The sequence below is a fragment of the Bactrocera dorsalis genome, unplaced genomic scaffold (assembly GCF_023373825.1).
Source record: "Bactrocera dorsalis isolate Fly_Bdor unplaced genomic scaffold, ASM2337382v1 BdCtg369, whole genome shotgun sequence".
In the NCBI taxonomy this organism is placed as follows: domain Eukaryota; kingdom Metazoa; phylum Arthropoda; class Insecta; order Diptera; family Tephritidae; genus Bactrocera; species Bactrocera dorsalis.
This window is the reverse complement of record NW_026038420.1, coordinates 1-21,302: the sequence shown is the minus strand read 5'-3', so window position 1 is coordinate 21,302 and position 21,302 is coordinate 1. Positions and strand designations below refer to the sequence as shown.

Below are 21,302 nucleotides of genomic sequence, written 5' to 3'. Positions count from 1 at the left end.
AAACAAGTGAAATAAAGTTATATAGTTTAATTAGAATTGTAAACACCTTCAAGTTGTTAATAAGTACAAAAGTGAAATAAATTAATCATCAACAAAAGCTATTTATATATTCGAGTCGATGCACGTGTTATTGTTGTTGTGCAAGTGCAAGTGAAATGCTCATAAATTTTGTCAAAGTACAGACCCAGTAGGAAATTCTTTAGTTGCTGAACTGATGAACTGTCAAATTTTTGAATTGTGACATACATATACAACGGATGTTTATGCACTGCACAGGGTTTATTAAGTTTTCCACACAGAAGAAGAGAGAGACGTTGGAAACAAGCTAAGTTTGTTTAGCCATGCCCGTCATGTCTGTATATAGGGCGAGTTTCTTCAGCCCTTTACTCTCCAAGCAGCTGATGGCATAGCATAAAGCTGTCCCACCAATAGACTAGTCAAAATCGAGTTCTTGTGTGAAAAGTTTATCTTTTGGCGAAGACAATGTTACAATCTCCGAAAAAATTCTTCAGAACGGATCACTATAGCATAGATGTAGGCTGTCATACAAACCGATCAATCAAATCCAAACATTGTATAGAAAAGTTTTTGTTTCGTGTGACGAGATATATTCCTGAAATTTAGCATGAATTATTGTCCCGAGAAACAATCTTCGGATAAATTGGTTCTTTTGGACTACTATAGCATATAGCTGTCATACAAACAGACCTATCAAAACCAAGTTGATGTATAGAAAATTTTCCATTTGTGAAGTGTTTTATAGTTCTTGCTTTATGTATAATACATAAGTACTTATCCACACACTATTCAGAAACTCGAAATGTGTGGTGCAAAGTTAAGTTTTTCCTATAGGTTGGTTCTTTGATGCCAGGTTGTTTACAATATGTATGTATTAAATAACGAATACATATATATGTATGTACGAGTATATATATTTGCATCGGAAGAAATTTCAAAATCAAGGTCAAACTATTTTTGATACTTTTTTTGCTCATATCGGAACTTAATGCATTTATTACGGAGAGTATTTTCGAAATTGCAAATTAAGCTTCAATGAGGCATATAATATACGAAGTAAAACTTATTTCTACATTATATATATGTACATAGGTATCAAAAATATTTTTATATTTACATATATCATAGACTCTTCTGCGACTATTATACTAACTATAAATATCAACAATAATAAATTGAGGTCTAAAGTTTGATATTAAGTACTATGCACAGAAATTTGAATATACATACATATACATATATGTACTTTGCGACAAAAAATTTTCCGAGTAAATGATATTTCAAAATTTTACTAAGTTGGTAGGACTGTTTTTAATAACTATGCGAAATATGAGCGCGATCTGTCAACCAGTTTGTTTACAGCAGCTGCTTAAGTCGGTACACCTCAGTAGTGCGTTGCGATTTTTACAATGGATAAAAATATCGAACAAAGAATTTGTCTCAAATTTTGTATTTCTAACAAAATTTCGTGTGCGAAATCGTACCGAATGTTGGAAAAGGCTTAAGGTGATTCAGTTTTATCAAAATCCCAAGCCTACGAATGATACAAAGTCTTCAAAGACGGTCGATAGGTCATTGCAGACCTGCCTCGTTCTGGACGACCTTCGATCTCTTCAACTGATGAAAATATTACAAAAGTGAAGGATATGGTGCTCAGAGAGGTGCTAGAGAAATGCCAAGAGAGCTCAACATCTCTCAACAGTCCGTTCGAATGATTTTGGTGGTTGTTTTGGGCATATAACGCGTTCTTGCTCGACTCGTCCGGATAAAGCAAATTTTTTTTTTTCAAAATGAGTATGATTATGGCCGAATTTAAAGCCAAAAACGTAATGAATACCATCGATCAGCCAGATTATTACGTTTATGAATATGACGTCGAAACTCTCAAACAAACTAACGAATGGCGCTCCAAAAATAGTAGAATATTGGCTCAGGAAGTGCATATTTTGAAGATGTTAAAAAAGAAGTCGAGTGAAGTGTATTTGATCAGACTGTATTAGAGCTACTAGAATACAGGGTCGTTCAAAAGTCCTTTCAGAGTAAAGGAAACGACATATCAATGGACTTTCATCCATAATTTCAAATTAAATTATGCCAAGCTTATGGTAACCATATAATTTCATTATGATAAATATGTATGTATGTCAAATTATATTTAGAGATGCCAAAATAATATTTAGAGATGCCAAAGTTAAGCCTGCCGTCCTCTCATTAATTCTCCCTACCATAACCGAAACAGACTTCGCAGTAAGTATACCCGGTTGTCCAGGATCTTGGAAATCGGATCCTTCCAAAATTTATTGCCACCCATTCTAGCAACAAAATTCTTATTTACCCAAACACTGGTGTTTCGAAAATGTCACAATTTTATAAAAAAAGAGAAAATTTATGATTCGCAGTCTTCTTTTTTATTCGTAAATAACTAATAACAGCCTATAGCACTACATCTGTATATGATTGAATTTCGTTCGAAACACTTAAAACAAAAATCTCGTTCACTTTTTATCCTTCTCCTCAGCACTCTTATTTTCCACTGGAGGATTCTCCTTTACATTCAAGTGTGCTGGACCGGTCTGTTGAATGGGAATCACACGTTCTGCCGCGTTATCCTCCAAAGCAGCAGGTTTTGGTACATTAACCGTTAGTATGCCATCCGATGAAAGTGTTGAAATGGCCTGATCGGCTTTGAAACCACGGGGCAGACTGAAACTGCGCACAAAATGTTTCGAAATGAAACCGTGTTCGTCTTCACGCCCCTCATATTTTCCCTCTACGACCACATTGTTGTCCACCACTTTAACGGTTAATTCGTTGGGTTTGAATTGTGCAACATCCAACGACACTTGATAGCCTTCTTTGCCCAACTTTGGTTCAACCTGGTTTTGTAAGTCCTGTTGTAGACGACTTAAACGACTCCATGGTGAATAGGTGAACGGTGCATTGAAGAAGTCATCGTAAAATGCCGAAAATGGTGATCGACGCGGAAAAGCCAAACGTTGCATTTCCTCAGCCATACGCCATAATTGTGGAAGTGGACGCATTTTTACTACAAATTTAAGATTTTCACTTCGATTGTTAAATTATAGAAAAATAGTTTCTTTGCTTTTTCGAAATCACTTTTGACTTCAAATCTGATTTTTCAACTTTTTACTGGAGTTGCACCAAAGAGCCGTTGGCTTTTATACTTTTCTGACAGTGTGGCGCTGTTATCAGTCCATACTCTCGCGATTGCGCACTACCTGGCACTCTTTGGAAACTCTCTTCATGCTCATTCTCGTTTTTACTAGAATTTGTGTAAACAATAATGCCGCACAAATAAAGTGTGTGCCTATTGCGGAAGAAAATTCGCGAAAAGTGGAGAAGTGTTCGCGAAGTGTGTAGAACTGCCCGCAAAAAAAATTGTTCTTTGAGAGTAAGAGAGAGTGTTAAAAGAATTTTAATGTTGCTGGGAGAGCAACATCCCTGTTAGCGAGTAGCATGATGCTAGAGAATGAATTGTTGTGAAAATATAGTTAATTCTTTTACATACATACATACATATATTTTATTATGTGTACTATGGAAAGTACATTTGCGATGAAATTTAATGCACACTTGTGATAACTAATTTTATCGAAAATAAAAGAACTTGATTTTGATTATGATCGGTTAGTTTGCATGGCAGCTATACCAAATATATACATACATAAATATTCACATACACATCTACAAGTATATAGTATAGTATAGTGCTACGATTTAAGAAAAAAATTGTTGAGATATTGTTATTTATACGTTAAGGCATCTTGTCAGATAAAAAAGCTTTTCACACAACGAAAAAACAATACGTTATAATAGTTTGATATCAGCGAGTCCCACAAATGGTCAGGTTCATGGGAAGAATAGGCCGAGTGAGAAACTTCATATCGATATCTTAAAAACTTACGGACTTCGCGAGTTCGTTTATATACTACATACAAACAGACGTATTTTACTAAATATACATATATAATATAAACATAAGCATGTATGCGACTTTTCCGACACAATCTTCATGGTAAACCAGTTCAATTAAATAGTATATCAATTTAAGAAGCAATCGGGGTAATAGAATAGAATTCAGCACTCAAATTTTAGAACAAAATTTAGACGCAAGTTAAATCTATCACGAAACTGCTGCACAAGTGGCTTGGCATCTTAACAATATTCTACATCAATTACTACATTTTCAAAACAAATTCAATAAAGTAATTTAATAGTTTTAATTATATGACATTTCATAACATTCCTTCTTTAAATACAAGATAATAATTGATAAAGACCATAACCAGAGACAATCCTTGAGGACTAGGAGAAAATATTTACCAAATTTGGTTAAAATTTTCATTTGTATGTATATTTATAAAAAAAAATATAATGCATAGAAATATAAAGAAATCATTAAAATATTTGCCTACCCTTTATCACAATCTGTGGGTATCTTATATATGTACATACTTAGGTATGTACATTACATTCTTTCGAACACTCGCTATATGCTATAATAACAATGAGAGACACCTCCAACTAAAGTCTCAAATTTTACTCCCAATAACTGACTCAATAACTGTTTGTTTGTATTCTTTGTAATTTACGTTATTTTCAACTCTCTTCTGAAGCTTTCTTCCCAATGTGTTGAGTACTTGCGGAAATCTTCTCATGATTCAATCAGAGAACATCAATGTTCTCTGGTTCAATATGTACTATGTATGTATGTATTTGTTGAATAAGAATTTCTGTTGACAAATTATTCAACTAAATTAACAAAATGTTGCCCATTTTTTGCATCTTAAATTATTGCACCTGCCTATTTAAATACGAAAACACATTTATTCAAGCAGCTTTAAAAAATTATATCGGCATACAATACCGAAAAGAGAAGCTCTCGAAACGTTTTGTAGAAAATACCAGATAAGGGGGTAAACTCTCAGACGGTACACTACATGTTCTCTTTATTTAGCGCAATCTGTGAGTGAATCACTCTTACTTTACTAGAATTTCTTTGCTGCGCAGAATTTACCGGAACTTTCTATACTGCTTCCACGGTCGATGGCCCCTTCTATCGAGATAGCATGTACATATGTACATACATATACGCTACTTTTCAACCATGACCACAGTCAACATAGCTGAATTTTCGATGGCACCGCAAAAAGTATAAATACCGGCAAATTGGCAGTGTATGGACAACAGTTGTATACAAACATTCAACAGAAGCGTAACAAACAGTATTTGCTGCAAACAAAACTTGCCTGTTTCGGTGAAAAGATTTAGAATCGAATTAATTTTTGGAAAGTTTTCAAAGCTAGAGACAAGAAAATGGCTACAATTCCAGCAATATTGGGTTTAATTAACGACATGGACCGTCTCACCACGGCTATTTCTCCATACTATCATCAAACCTACCATTGGCCTATGAGCCGGCAATTAGCCTTGGGTAAACCAGAAAGGGCAATTTCACCGCTGGTAGGCAAAGATGGTTTCCAGGTGTCGATGGATGTCGCCCATTTCAAACCCAGCGAATTGAATGTACGAGTTGTAGACAATAGCATCGTTGTGGAGGGCAAACATGAAGAACGTGAGGATGACCATGGTTACATATCTCGTCATTTTCTTCGTCGCTACACGTTGCCCAAGGGATATGATCCCAATAAAGTGATGTCATCGCTTTCATCAGATGGTGTACTGACAGTTATGGCGCCAAAGCCGCAATTGGAGGACAAGTCTAATGAACGTCATGTACAAATACAACAAACTGGTCCGGCACACTTGAACGTTAAGGAGAATGGCAAAGAAGAGAAGAAGAATTAAAAATTTGCCACTTCAATTAAATCATCAACAACGCTTTCTAAAACATACACGCATACATCTATCCTCGAGCGGGTCTAGAGTTTAGTTGCTACATACGGAGTATTAATTAGCCTTTTCCATTCTTAATATAGTTTGTAGTTTGTACTGAAGAAAATAAATAAATAAAAAACAATCTTTTGTTACAAAAAAAAAAAAACATTTCGTGATTTTCTTAACTTTCATGGTCGGATGTTTGTGTAGGGTCTTGAGGATCTTAAGTATATCTGGTATTCTTGAATGTTTTATGAGGATTCCACAGTTAAAGTATATTTTGCTTCCAGCTTTGTACTAAATATATTTTTTAAGAAAAATTTTAAAAAGCATCCCATAAATAAAAAACGGGATAAACGGGATGTTTTTTAAAACATACATACTTATATTCATATGCACATCGAAACATGTGATTAATGTTGTAATCAAAATTGGGTTGGAGTAATTTTACTAGAATACCAATAACGCCAAGTGAAAGACTTATAGTAACTATAAAGTGAGATATTTAAATTTTATTAAACTTATTACTTTACTTCACATTGTACAGGCACTTAGACTCTAACGCAAAAGATTTACTGACAATTAAGAGATGTTGAAATAGACATATTATATGTTAACATATTCATTTGAAGTAATAGAGTTTGTCTGCAACTGTTGAGTCGACGTCAAATCCAAAGTAAACACATTAGGGCCTGAAGAATTGCTGATGGATGAAGTTACAACTGCTTATTGTAAATTATCATTAGAAACTGGCGTTTGGGTGTATGTGCCACCTATTGGTTGTTTTTTACTTTTTTGGTATACATGATTATATACAATGTTCTGAATATCCATTCGACATAACAATTTAGCTTCGGGTTCCAATTTACGAATATGCGGCAGAAGAGATTCAAAAAAGGCCTGATCTTCATCTCGGTATTTGTTTTCTGAGTGTTTCTGTTCAAGTAAGCGTAATTTACGTTTTTCAATTTCCAATAGGTGCGAAGTATTCTTTGTCTGACTTAAATATTTCTTTTTCGTTGGAGGCGGAATATTGAGTTCAAATTTATCGCAGCTATCGTCCGTGTCTTCGACTTGAGATATATTCCAACTACTTATATCATCATTTACTTCGAGTGGATCTTCGTTACCACTTTCATCCGGTATAGTACTTATTTTCTTTATTTGGTCTTTTAAAAATAATAGCTGTTTAAAGTAAGGCCACTTCGAATTAAACTCTGATTCCATATTAGCACTATCTGCAGATATCGGAACAGATATTTTACGTAATTCAGCTCGAAATTGATCGCGAATATACTTCCATTTTTTCTTTACCTCTTCCTCTGAAAAATAAGAATAAAAGAAATAAAAAAAAATAAAATATTTAATGTAGTATGCCATAATAAACTAGAATAAATTGAATTAATACTTACTCTTTAAATTCATTTCTCTTGCAACGGATTTCCATAGATGTTCAACCAGTTGTCTATTGTGATAATTTTTATTTTTTCGATCCCATAGAGCAGGGCGAGCAAAAACTTCACTTATCAATAAGTTAATATCCATATTTGTGCTTAAAATCACATATAGTCACGAATTGCATTAAAATCAACTGAATAACACGCGCAATTTCAATGCGAGTCAGCGCTGAAAAACACTTCAGTACTGGTTTCTTGCATTTACGTTCAGCTTCGGCCAGCTTCCACTTTCTCGCTGCTTATTTCTCGCATTCGTCAGTTTTGCGCTCGGCTTGGCTTTCAGCGTCCACTCTGCAATAGCGTTGCCGTTTTGGTCCGATTGCACCAAAATCGGTAACTTCAACTGCATTTGGTAGTTTTGTTGGTAGGCAACATTTTTATCGGGTTTCTTTACAATGAAAGTTAATCTTAAGATTTGTTCACTTAAAAAATCATACTTTATTGCCCTTGCAGTTCCTACTAACTGAAATAAGGTTTATTTCTATGTAAATCTTTTTCCATATACATACATACTTATGTATGAAGTGATTAAAGCAAAGGTTTTGATGAAGAGATGCTTTGTTGTGAAGTAAGCAAAAGGGCGGAAAGTTGTATGTGAATCGGTCGTTATTGTGGTGTGAATATAAGTACATTGATGAGAATTTTGCACAAATTGATGCCCCTAAAATAATTTTCAATATGAATTGAACAATACTGTAGTTTATTAAATATACTAATCGAACTTGATTTATCATTTTCCTTTCAGAATAAATGAGTGGAATACTAATTATAAATAATTGTTATTTGCGTATGAAAGCTCTCGCATGTGTGTGCTCTCACATACACAATTTACTCTTAAGTTCTTTACTCTCTTAACATCAAACTCAACCTCTTTTCAGCAAAAGAGAAAAATAAACATTACATTGTTCTCTATTATCTTTGCTTATTGGATTTTAATTTTTCGAGAATTTACGAGTAATTTCAAGCATACACAAATTTCAAGCGTATAAAAGGCAAGCGAGCGTTGAATCCACATCAGTTTTTCGCAAGCGAACGGAGAAAGCAATTATATTTAGCAGATTTGCTCAAAAATTATCTTAAAAATAAAACTAATATTCAGTTAATTTTGACTTAAAAATAAACAAAAATGTCAAGTTTGCCCATTCTATTGAACTTAATTGATGAGTTGGATCGCGAGAGCTACAATCCGCTGTACTACGGCAATGACTTCGGATTAGGTTTGCATCCACATCATATTCACCGCCATCACCATCATCGACATGAGCCAGCTGCTAACAATCTTGTTGGCTATTCCCTGCCCTTGGGTTTGGTAAATCGTTTGGGTGAACGAGCTCTCAGTCGACGGGCGCAGCAGGGCGAAAGCCGCTTGTCTCCAGTAGGTAAAGATGGCCTACAAGTGTGCATGGATGTGGCTCAGTTCAAGCCCAGCGAGCTGACTGTAAAAGTAGTTGATAATAGCATTATTATCGAGGGCAAACATGAAGAACGTGAGGATGAGCATGGTTACATTTCACGACACTTCGTACGGCGATATGCGCTACCGAAGGATTATGATGCCGATAGAGTCATTTCAACGCTTTCATCAGACGGCGTTCTCACAGTTAGCGCTCCAAAGCCACAAGAAGAAAAATCGAATGAGCGTGTTGTACAAATTCAACAAACCGGTCCGGCTCATTTGAATGTCAAACACAATACGGAGGAGAAGATTGGCGATGCCAATGGAGACGCCGAGCAAAAGTAAATGGCTGTAGACAGACATTGATTGCAAAAAGACTTCATACACAGTTTATTCATTCCATATTGCGAAACGCTTTAGTAATTAGTACTACTAATGTATTTCCGATAAATACTACTTTTGTGCAGAAACAAAAAAATTAGAATAGCGTGCTGGCAAAAGTGCAGTACATTCTCATTCGTATTTATGTATATTGATTATCCATGTAGTATTATAAGTTTTTGCTGATAAATATGTTCGTAGTAATTTTATTTAAATTAATATCGGGAGCATTCATTTACTAAAAATAAATACTATTAGAATATAGAAATATAACAATTTTTTTTTGTTTTCTGTGGTTGGAAACAAGAGTGTTGAATAGGAATTCCGCTTGATTAGAAAAACTTATTTTTGATGTGATGTGAATGTTTGTATGACTTCTATTTATATGCTAAATAGGTGCAACCTGGAAAATATATTTAGAACTATAGACAATAATTCATGAGATTTTCGTGAAGATATCTTGTCAAATAAAAAAGATTTCCATACAAGAATTTAATTCTGATCGTTCAGTTTCTATGGCAGCTAAATGCTATAGTGGTTCGATATCGGCGGTTTCGACAAAAGAGTTGCGGTTCCCATGACAGCCGGTTGTACGATACAGTAATTGACTCGGATTTTATCCGGTCGAGGGCTGTTATTTCGGTGATCTAACCCCGTTTGGCTGGATTTGGCTATTAGATTAATAAATGACTTGCTTCTTGGGTAGAAGAAGTGTACAAAATTTCAAATATCTCCTAAATTGAGGAATTCGAAATGTCCGACGTGTTCAGAATGCCTTGAAGACTCTGAGCATGTATTCTTTTATTGCCATTGCTTTTCAAATACAAATACGCTTATCACTTTGATCATTTATATACATACATACATACATATGTACGTATGTATATGTTATAGGTTCAGCTTCCTTCTGGTTGTTAGAACCTCCCCTGTTCGGGGTATAAAAGGATGAAATTATGTTCATCACTCCTGACCGTATTTCTTTGCATAGTTCGCAGGCTTTTTTCACAATGGTACAAAATTCAAACAGTGTAGTGTTATGTGGAACACATATACATACATACATATATGACACGTTTAGGATTAATCTGTCTGTATAAATAATAGATATGTATGTATGTACTATGCGTAATTATAAATATTTATCTAACCGCATTTGTTGTAAGACGAACTTCATAAAAACAATTAAGTGACGGCAAATTTTATTAATGCGATTGAAAGCATACATAAAGATAGCATACACGCATACTAAAGGAAAACATTCTTAATTAAATTGTTTTCATAAATTAGGTATGTACATATTTGCCCAAAAATTGCTGAATAAATACATACATACAAGCAAAAAAGGATTGAGTGGATGGCCAATACAGCATTGCGAACAAGTGAGCATGAAATAGAATCGATTGAGTAGCTTTTTAATGTGGAGTCCTCTAGGTGCTAGGGGACTTACGCACCTGTCCTCCTTTTTACACCTCAAAGGCGCTGAATTACTCAGTAATATTATTTATACAGCGTAGTTGCGAGAATTTTGTGGAAAACTGGATTATATGCTCATATAGTTATTTGTCCATACTCGCTCTTGCCTATCGTCTGAGAGTTCGCTCACCAAAGACTTCTTGCGCAAGTATAAAAGCCCATGCTGTATGCATTTTTCAAGTAATTGTCGTGAAAATTCAAAGTGTGTTGCGTGTATTAGCATTGCGCTTCATTTTACTGAAAAATAGTAGAAAACGGGGTACATATAAATAAAATCTTGTGGAAAATGCCAATCCGGAATATACCACCATTTGTCTTGAGTTTGGACTCGGCTCCATACTATAATCACGATTTGTATCCAAATCATATTTATCGACGTTTGCATGAACGCCAACATCATCCATTGGATTTAGCTACTTTGGGTTTAATTGCACGTTTGGGGCCACATGCTCATCACCTAGTGGCTGCTAAGCATAGCACCGAAGGTAATGTAGTTAATCGTTACGGAAAGAATGGTTTCGAAGTGCACCTGGATGTTGGTCTATTCAAACCGGAGGATCTGACCGTGAAAATCGTTGATGATTCATTAGTGATTGAGGGTAAACACGAAGAACGTGAAGATGAACATGGTCATATTTCGCGTCAGTTTACACGTCGTTATGTACTTCCCAAGGGTTATGATGAGGAGAGCATTGTATCGACATTATCTTCGGACGGTGCGTTGACTGTGCGTGTACCATCACCACCACCACCGCCAGAAGTAGAGAAGAAGGAGCGCATAATAGCTATACAGCAGGTTGGTCCTTCCGAAATGTTTGTAAAGACCAAAAGTCAGGAGGAAGCCGAAGCAGCCGCAACAAAATAAGCACTGATTGTGTGTAACACCATAAATGTTCAATTGCATTTATATTCTTCTCGATGTCGTAAAGGAAAAAATTGGAAATTTACCAATAATGAATTGAAAACGTAAAGCAGTAACTCTACATTTACATAATAATACTAATTAATTAGATGTACTAAAACTTTTTAAATATCGGCCATTATAATAATGTAAGCGTTTAATTGAAATGACTGGTAATTTTAAATAATCAGTCTAATTTACTTATGAATTATGTTAAAGGATATTGCGAATATATTTAAAAAGCAGCTTTAGAGTGATATCTACGTATGTATATTGCGCAATATCTTCATTTTTATATTTATATATGTAGCTATTTACTATTTAAGTGAATCCTTATCCTTTTGGAGAATCTCATCTTATCACATTGTATTACAATTGAATAAGCTTTTCTACATTTTATCGTAAACGTTTTAAATAATTAATGCAAATATACATATGAATAAATTATAATAAAATTGAGCGGAAATTCATTATAAATAAATTATTGAAATCGAATAATTGTTAATCTATCATTGATAATTTAGTGTGCGTATCTTAATTAAACTTAAATAATTAAAACATATACAAAATTTGGGGCGGAATCGAAAACTGCGTATCCGGCACACTTTATAAGAAAACAAGTTTGCTACTTCCGTTTTTTGTGGACCAAGTAATTCCGAATATTTCAGCAAAAGGTTATTTTACTTTTTAAATACTTCCCTGCAACGCTATCCCACCAAAAATGCACTGACCTTGAAATTGGCGCTCCATTCTTTTGCTTGTTAAAATACTGTCGTCGATAGTTTGCTATTCGAATTTTAGCTGGTACTGTTGCAATTCTTACTTTATATGAAAACACTTATTTTAATAGAACCAGATACACGTATTTCATTTCATTTTTAATTGAATTTGTTTAAACAAAGCTGAATATAGTACTTTATTTCACAATCACTGTACATTTAAAAAATGTTAATATTCCTCCATCACTCAAACTTTTACACTGACAATTAACGACGTACCATAAAGATCAGTTCCACTGTTGACCCAACAAAACAATCATTTGTTTTTAATTTCTTTATCAAGATGCTTATGACTTTTATTTTCGAATGAGTTAGCGGTTATCGGGATTAAAATTTTTTTTTAATTATTTTTTATTTTTAGTATAATTTTAAATATGCTATAAAATTCAATAAAATCTACATATATTTCCATCCCCTGTGTTATCATTGTGATCATTTCTTGAATAAGAGGAAGAGCCTATGTTGAATTTGTCTGTTATTTGTATGAAGGGTTGGATTTCACCATGGACTTTTATTATCATATTTCAATTAAAAGTTTATGGAAGAAATATTTGTAAATAATAAAAAAGCGTTTAATTTAATAAACAGAACCCCTAATGACAAAAATAGCAGCGGAAGCAATATCTATTGACAATACGTAACGACAACGGCTGTAAGGACATAGGATACTATGGCGGATCGAAGCAATCGTGTGCTATCCTCCTGGTTTTTGGAGCGTAAGGTGATAGGCGATCGTATAAGACTTTATATTGGCGTCACTGCAGTTGGACGAACACCGGGATCGGCCTTATGTATTCTAGATTCTCATTATGTTTCACGAAAACACGCGGAAATTACTGTAGATATTGATGAGAAAATCGTACTAAAGGATTTGGTAAGTTGAGATATTGTAATAAAGGCCAAACAATAACAATGAAATTAATATATATTTGTTTAGGGCTCTATAAATGGAACCTTTGTGAATGGCAGTAAAGTACATAATAGCGAGATCGAACTAAAAGCAAACGACTGTATTGGAATAGGCGTAACGGATGATACAGAACCGAGCCTCAAACATCCAATATATAAACTCATATATGCGCCAATGCCTAAAGTAACTACAATTTTCAAAGAACCGATAGGAATTGAAACAACTCAAGTCATAGTTGTAGATGGAGAATCTACAACAGAAAATTCAAATATCGTACAAGAAGTTAAAAAAGATGAACCTAAGTGCCCCTCCTCAGTGTCAACTTCCATAGCGGAAATATCATCTTCATCATTGTTACCTAGTGTTAAAACGGAGGTTTCAGTAACAAACATTAGAAAACCCAATGACAATTTAAAAAATTCGACGCCGTTGACAAAAGTACCGATGCTTTATTACGGTGATGTAATTGTTTTGAGTGACGACGAGGAGGACAAAGTTGTTCCTAGCAAGGAGGAGAAGAAAACAACTGAAGAGAGTGCAAGTAGCAAAGATAAAACTAAAGAAACCGGTGACGAAAATATTTTTAATAAGCCTGATCCGGTGCTTTCGAAAACCAGCTCTTCAAATAAACCGACGGCTTCAACTTCTGGTACAATGACAGATAAGAAAGATAATGCATCTTCCACTCAACCAACGAACGAAAAAGTTGTCATACATGAGCCAATATTACCTGATATAAAGCGAGAGTTTGTAAATTCTTGTTACGAAAATGTGGTGGATATATTTGGTGGCACTGATGAGGTCATACTGCAGAGTGTAAAAGCCATTAACCCATTGGTATATAAGAAGCTTAATGATGATAAAACGCTGGATAAACCACTTTGCAATGGTGACACTATCGACTTACTAAGTGATAATGAGGATGACGAAGGCCATATAGCACAGAACGTGGAGTGCTTCGGTGAGCTAGTGCCGGTCGATGCAAAAGAAGCACATACAACAAAAAACACAACGAATAGCAATGAGAATATTGAAAAGGAAAAGCAGGCTGATGATAGCACAAGCCGAAAGAGTCCAAATTTGTTTGACACTTCACTAAACAGCTCCAAGAATTCAGTGGATGAACAAAGGAGTGTAAATATCGATGAACAAAACGTGGAAAAGGCAAAAGAAGATTCCGTAAATACTGCAGAAGAATTGGCCGCTTTTGTTGATATGGATGATGATATGCTATTCTCACAAATTCTAATAAACGATATCAAATCTGAAATGATGTGTGATCATAGTGAGGAAGAATTGTCTGTTGAAGACGAACCAGCATATGATGTTCACAAAGATAATTGCCAAGATAATTTGGCAAATATACAAATAAAGAAAGAGCCGATTGACGACGATTCGCCCGATTCCAAAATGATTTCAACCAAAGCTAAAGCAAAAAGTAACGAAATAGAAAATGACGTATGGATTACGATAGACGACGATGATGAGTATTACGATGAAGAGTTCGAACACAAAGTTTCCGATTGGAGTACGAAGTTGCTGTCACAAAAAATGAATATGTCACAGGTGGGCTTCCGGTATAGGCTGTAGTTTATCTTTGGGCAATTCAGAATGTGTGTGTGTTAATGTTGGTGTTGTTAATTTTCTTAGGTTTTTGATTTTCAACATGATAAGGCAGACGACTCCGATGATAATGTTAAAAAGGAAGAAGAACATGGACTAATGTTCGAAAGCGATGACCTTGACTTTTTCAATGAAGAACTCGTAGATGACGTAGTAGCTACATTGGCTGAAAAAAATGGTGAAATTAAAAACGACGTCCAGTCGTCAAAGCTTGCACGGGGCCTATTGCACTCCGATGTTACAAATTATGATGCCGGGAGCAGCAAGCAATTGTTACAACAACAAAAGAAACACATTGTAAAAGAACATCTGAAGAAAACGCAGTTGGAAAGAAAATCAAGTAGTGAATCAACTGAAGCGCCAACAGGTAAGATTATCAGCTATCTAACGAAGTTTATAACACCCAGAACAAACCTTTGGAGACCATAAAAATATATGTATAAATGATCAGCGTGAAACGCAGAGCCTTACAAACTGACCCATTAAAATCAGAAAACAATTTTTATGCCCTCTTATAAGATATAAAATGTTCCTGGGTCCTGTTTTTGTTGGAACCGAAGTTAACATTTGTTTTTTCTTTTTTTTTAATTATTAACATTTTAGATGCCGAGGCGGCTACTAGTAGTAAAAGTGCGCAGCGCAATGAACGAGTTTCGAGCAGTGATGGCAAAGAGAAGGAAAGACATGATAAAAGAGGCTTGGTTAAACCAGTTAAACGCTTACACCACCCGCCATCAGTAATCGATGCACCTTGTTTGCCCATACACAAGGGTAAGCATAGAGGCGTCTCCGCAGAAACACGACCAACAATGCAAAAGGAAATGTACAAAAAAATGCGTGAGATCAAAGGACAATTCCGAGATGAGCGATATAGAGATGAATTGAAGAGAAAGTGGCTTGAGAAGCCAAGCGATGAGCGGCGTAGAGAGAGCGAGAAGAAACGTAAGATAAAAGAATCACGCAAGGAAAAATTAAAAGAACTTGCCGATAAGCAATTAGCAGATTCGTCAAAGGAAGCCTTGCTGAAACGAAAACATTCCACGACTGACCTCGAAGGTACGGAGAAGAAAAAGGCCAAGGTGAAAATAACAGCAACCAATCGTGGTGCGCTGCTTGCAGAGGACATTAGTGCTCCTAAGAAATTTACCAACACTTACAGAATACCAAAAACAAAGCGACCCTCTAGCGATGCCGCAACAACAATTGCCACAGAGTCCACACCAGCTTCCACGGCTGCAACAGCGACAATTCCCAAACCAAATCACACAACAATTGTAGACGCATTTGCGCAGGAAATGAAAAAAGTCGATCAAATCATTCGTCGTCGTTTATCGAGTACCGGTAGTGCTAAGTCCGTGTCACGTTCATCTTCGCTGGATGAGAATAGGAATGCGACCACAACAGCCGAAGCGAAACCGCTTAATGCAGCCGTGCGTAAAAGTAATAAAATTACATTTGCCTCCATGCAAAAAAATTATACCGAATCTCGCATGAATCAACAACTATTGCAAAAAATCACAAATCATCGCTCGTGTCTCATAGATGTGGTGCATCGTAATGCCAACACGGAGCGCCCAAAGAAGCATGTACGCTTCAATGAAACGCCGATTGTCCACTACATTGAACGTGTGAGTGGCGCAAATAAGCGTGTGGACTGCAAAGATATACTCCCCAGTCCAACTTGTGCGGATCGTGCGCAAATGGTACGCCAAACGTACGCTATGATCGATAAAACCGCACAAATAATATCGCAAATATTGGGTTGGAGCAATGAGTGGCTGATCAATCGTAATGCTCAAGTGGATGCTGCCAGTGATATTTTGTTGCCAATGCCAAATCAATTTAACTCATTCAACCATTATAAAAGGTAATTTTTTTTTTTAATACAAACTTTTGGTGTTGCATTTTGACATTTTTATGTCGTTAATTAACGTCAAAATTTATTTTTGTCCCTTCAAAAAAAGCACCGTTAATAAATAAAACAGAGTTGCCATTACGTTAGCAAAAATGACATATTTTAAGTTATGTTTGCTTTTTATATTTTTAATTTTTTTTATAATAATACTTTTTTATAATAATACTAATATTGAAATTTTATATTTTCCAGCATAATTATACCGTTAATGAAATTGGAATTTATCAGCATGCTGGAACGTGATAATACCCGTTGTAAAGCCAAGCCGTTTACTCTTGCCCCCGATCAAGTCACTCCATATTTGGATCGTTATATCATATTGGGCCGTTGTACTGGCGTAAATAATTCGGACACAAAATGCGAACTTGTCGTTTTGGAATGGGGCAAATTTAAGACGTTCGCGTACATGTCGTCTAAGCGTGTGGGTATGTGCAAATAAAATAACTGTATTTTTTATATATTTCCAAAACCTAATAACATCGGTTGAAATTGAAATATTTTGTTGGTAACGAGTCTTAGACTCTCTAAAGGCGTTTGTGCAAAATTGCATCAAAACAAGAAGAAATGTTAACTTCGGCTGCCACAAAGCTATAATATCCTGTACAGGGCAGACGAAGAGCTCGAGTTGCCGCGAGAAACGAGAGTGAACCTTGCGCAGCTTCTTTCTGGATACTGTACTAGGGTAGCGGAAACAACGGTGGGAGATAGCAAGATTCGTCTGTACTATCCTCTCTGCTATGGAGCTTGGTAGTAGATGAACTCCTTGAGCTGCTCATCAGCAATGGAATCCGTTGTCAAGGATACGCAGACGATATTGTCATAACGGCGAGAGGCAGATTTGAGAACACTCTCTGCGGCATTATCCAAAGGGGCTTAAACCTGGCGAAAGGATGGTGCAACACGGTAGGGCTAAATATCAACCCAGCAAAAACCACTGTGATTCCATTCACTATTACCATGATAGTAAGGCCTATCGTAATGGAGCGGTTGCCAGGGCCACCAAAGCAGCGCAGTCTTCGGTGATCTGGAGACTGTCACAGCTGCAAAGACTTTCCTGTGTACGTGCTTCGGGGGCAATGCGCACATGCCCCACGGTGGCACTGGAAGTCATACTGGAGCTCACACTGCTGCATCAGGTGACAAAAAAGCAGCAAAACACACCATGCTGCTAATGTCAGCAGAGGGCTGAGGAAGAGGGAAGATAATGTTCTCTAGACATTGGCAACAGGCAGCAAGTATGCGCCACGCCAAGCTGCTTCTAGGAGGGTACAATCTCCCCAGGTTCAAGAAACTAATTCGCCTCCCGCGTGACAAATTCCGTCTTCTCGTCGCGATCTACACAGGTCACTGCAGGCTCAGGAAACACCTGTACAACATGGGCATAGTCTCCTGTGCTAACTGCCGGTTCTGCGACCTAGAACAGCACCAGCACACCTAATCCTGGATTGCACGGCAATCTGTGGAAAAAGGCTTAAGGCCCTGGATTCCATTTATATCAACAGGGATCACATCACCTCAGTAGCGCCTGGCAAACTCCTGGAACTTTTCAGTCTGCTGGGACTCTGGGAAGACATGTGATACAGGAGAGGGCACAATAGACCCTAAGTCGCGGTGCATTACCTCATAACACACTATCTATTTCTATCTAGAACAGAATAAACCCCGACATATCCAGTATATGTTCTGCGTGCAATGAGTCACTGCATAACACTGGCTCCCCTTTGCATGAGCCACCAACCCCACTGATCTCACACCCGTCTCTCTTTGGTTCGACCCCGCGCGAAACAGCACGTTCTTGGGCCTTCCGTTGGACGACGTCAACGACGACTTTACTAAATCCTTACCATCCCAACGGGGATTTCTAGGTATCCGCTATAACAACAACAACAACCCTTATATGCTATAGCGGTCCGATATAGGCAGTTTCCAGAAATGAGAAGTTTCTTGAGAAGAAAAGGGCATGTGCATAATTTTCGATCGAAATCTCAAACACTGAGTTACTAGTTCGCATATATAGAGCATATAGTACGTTGCCGGAAATTGCCTTGATTGTACGGCTGGGAACGATTGCTTCCACGACAGTCGGGTTTAAGTAACCGGAACGGACCCGAATTTTTATCGGTCCAAGGTCTATCAACTTGGCCCGAAATTACTTCAGGAATGTTGTTTTGCCGTCACAACAAAAACAAGGGACATGGCTAAATTGACTCAGATCGTCACGTAGATGTTTTCTTCTGGATGTTGCAAACTTCCCTACAACTTGCGGGATACCTCAATTTTAGACTCCGTTCGAACATATACTTATTTTTTTATAGAGATATACAAATAAGATCTATATAAATAAATAATAAATCCTGTTTTTTTTCTATTCCTTAGGTTTTAGCAATGTCACCATTGTATATGAAGTGCTGGCCAAAGAGTTAGCAGATTTAGAGGACTTACGGGCCAATCTGAAAAATCCCATTACAGTGCGGCCAATGGTCGATATTGTGCGTGTCGAATTTGGTGCGTTTAACGCCGTCTATCAGTTGGAGCAATCGCCGCTGCTAAAGCAAATACTGGATCCAATGGAGTTGTGCAAAATAAAACCCTATCCGAAATGCAACATACAATATAACGGTTGTGACGAACTAAACAATCGCCAAAAGCATGTTTTACTACGCACATATCGGCATGCCATCGAACCGACACCGAATATAACCTTAATACAAGGGCCGCCTGGCACCGGTAAGTCCTGTGTCATTGCGAATTTGGTGCATCAATTGCTGTACGGCAATGAGGTGCGCATACTCGACCAAAAAGTGTTGGTTTGTGCGCAGAGCAATGCCGCTGTTGATGTTATCGCCGAGAAGCTCTTCGATATGAGTCAAACAAAGTCACCGGATAAAATGTTCCGATTAATACGTTTCGGTTTGTTGGAGCGTATTAGTCCCAAAGTACGGCTTGCTACTTTACCAAAGATTATTGAACGCAATCAAATACGGAAGCTGAAAGCAACCTGCAAAAATCTGCAAATCGATCATAAAGTCGACATAAAAGAATATTTGCGTAATGAAATTTTACAAATCGAAGCCGACATAGAACGCATGAAGATGAATAACGTGAAAAACACCGTGCAGGAGGAGGTCTTACTGGAGAAGCAGCGACAAATACAATTAATGCGCAATATTGTGAATGGCGTCTTGCGGCCAGAGGATGAGAACAGCTTGTACAATTGGCATTTGAAGCATGCGAATGTGGTGTGCACGACGCTGTCCAGCTGTGTGAAATTGTCCAAGTATGTTTATCTTTATGAGTATATTTATACGCTGAAGCGGGTATTTTTGGTTTGCCACGAAGTTTGTAACACCCAGAGGCAAACGTGGAAGATCCTTTTAAATTTATATATATATGTATATTTTCAGCGTTATGAGCTGAGCCGTTTTAGTCTTGTCCGCTGTCTGTCTGTACATATGCGAATTAGTCTCTCAGTTTTTGAGATACCGTTCTTTTCTTCCTAAGAAGCTATTTACTTATCGGAACCGCGGATATCGTAGTGGGTATGGTCCCGCCCTCTAATAGATGTAATGCACATAGCTCCTAGACCCTAGCTACAATGGCCAAATTCACTTATGATAAATCTCGTAAGCAGCACCCCTACCGAGACTGTACAAATTGTTGAAGGCGCAAGGTAACCCCTTCCACTCTCCAAAATAACGGTACTGTTAAAAACTACTAAAAGCGCGATAAATCAATATAGGTTCCGGTGTGAAAATTGTACGTTGGGTGTGGCACCGCCCACTTTTTGCTGAAATCACATATCTCGGGACTCGACCGATCGATTTCGACAAAATTTGGTACGTGACTTCTTCTCACATTCTTATGTACTTACAATGCGAAAATAAGGGATCTCGGACTAATTCCTTTAAAGTATGCCACTTTACCTCAATACTTTCCTGAGCCCCCCCTATACCTAATATATATAAAGATTTTCGAACTTTCGGGTGACTTCATACCGCATACATATGTATATCGGTCAATATGTGAGTTATCTCAATGAAAACGAGAGAGCGTGTTTCACTCATAACAGTGTATCTTTGTGCCTAAAATGGATAAAATTTGGGCTAAAACTTGATCTATCCCCCTTACAAGTAATATCATTTTCGAACATCCAGCTGACTCTACTCTATATGATTGGTGATTGTATGTGAGGTACCTTAATGAAATCCAGGCAACATTTTTTTAGTATGTGGCAGTTAGTAGAATAGGTTATTGGTAAAAATAGATAAAATCGGATTTCTCGGACTTTGATTCTTGCAAGTTGCAAGAGCATAAAATGTTCCGTTACATCCGAACTTAGCCCTACCTTATCTGTTTCTTATTTATACAATATTATACCACTAATTCACAGATACGTAAATTACTTCGATGTCTGCATTATTGACGAGGCGACGCAATGTACGGAACCGTGGACCCTAATGCCACTGAAGTTTGGCATCAATACATTGGTGCTTGTCGGCGATACGCAACAACTGCCAGCTACGGTGCTCTCGAAGGTATGATCATCACCCTATATAATCTCTTGTCGCCCAATAAAAACACATATATTCC

The 21,302-nt window shown here is 36.8% G+C and overlaps 6 protein-coding genes across 6 annotated transcripts; 4 read left to right on the top strand and 2 right to left on the bottom strand.

Moving 5' to 3' along the window:
* Positions 1-2,403: 2,403 nt before the first annotated feature.
* LOC105222464 (heat shock protein 23) lies at positions 2,404-3,185 on the bottom strand. Its single transcript, XM_011199810.4, has one exon. It carries the CDS (start codon positions 3,057-3,059, stop codon positions 2,514-2,516), a length of 546 nt encoding a protein of 181 aa, XP_011198112.1. The 5' UTR covers positions 3,060-3,185; the 3' UTR covers positions 2,404-2,513.
* A 2,019-nt stretch (positions 3,186-5,204) lies between these two features.
* Positions 5,205-6,007, top strand: LOC105222463 (heat shock protein 23). The gene has a single exon (XM_011199809.4). It carries the CDS (start codon positions 5,356-5,358, stop codon positions 5,845-5,847), a length of 492 nt encoding a protein of 163 aa, XP_011198111.1. The 5' UTR covers positions 5,205-5,355; the 3' UTR covers positions 5,848-6,007.
* A 356-nt stretch (positions 6,008-6,363) lies between these two features.
* LOC105222462 (uncharacterized) lies at positions 6,364-7,763 on the bottom strand. Its single transcript, XM_011199808.4, has 2 exons — positions 7,290-7,763; positions 6,364-7,199 (listed from the first exon to the last, which is right to left on the bottom strand). Exons 1-2 carry the CDS (start codon positions 7,420-7,422, stop codon positions 6,604-6,606), a joined length of 729 nt encoding a protein of 242 aa, XP_011198110.2. The 5' UTR covers positions 7,423-7,763; the 3' UTR covers positions 6,364-6,603.
* A 578-nt stretch (positions 7,764-8,341) lies between these two features.
* On the top strand, positions 8,342-9,607 carry LOC105222461 (heat shock protein 23). The gene has a single exon (XM_011199806.4). It carries the CDS (start codon positions 8,461-8,463, stop codon positions 9,073-9,075), a length of 615 nt encoding a protein of 204 aa, XP_011198108.1. The 5' UTR covers positions 8,342-8,460; the 3' UTR covers positions 9,076-9,607.
* Positions 9,608-10,658: 1,051 nt separating this feature from the next.
* LOC105222460 (heat shock protein 67B3) lies at positions 10,659-12,028 on the top strand. Its single transcript, XM_029548776.2, has 2 exons — positions 10,659-10,795; positions 10,833-12,028. Exon 2 carries the CDS (start codon positions 10,871-10,873, stop codon positions 11,447-11,449), a length of 579 nt encoding a protein of 192 aa, XP_029404636.1. The 5' UTR covers positions 10,659-10,795; positions 10,833-10,870; the 3' UTR covers positions 11,450-12,028.
* Positions 12,029-12,735: 707 nt separating this feature from the next.
* On the top strand, positions 12,736-21,243 carry LOC105222478 (uncharacterized; the record flags this gene model as incomplete). The annotated part of the gene is given in 7 exon segments (XM_049462246.1): positions 12,736-13,138; positions 13,202-14,740; positions 14,825-15,164; positions 15,401-16,664; positions 16,905-17,137; positions 19,089-19,989; positions 21,103-21,243. Coding segments are annotated over 7 exon segments (4,622 nt in total), but the record flags the coding sequence as incomplete, so codon positions are not given.
* Positions 21,244-21,302: the final 59 nt, after the last annotated feature.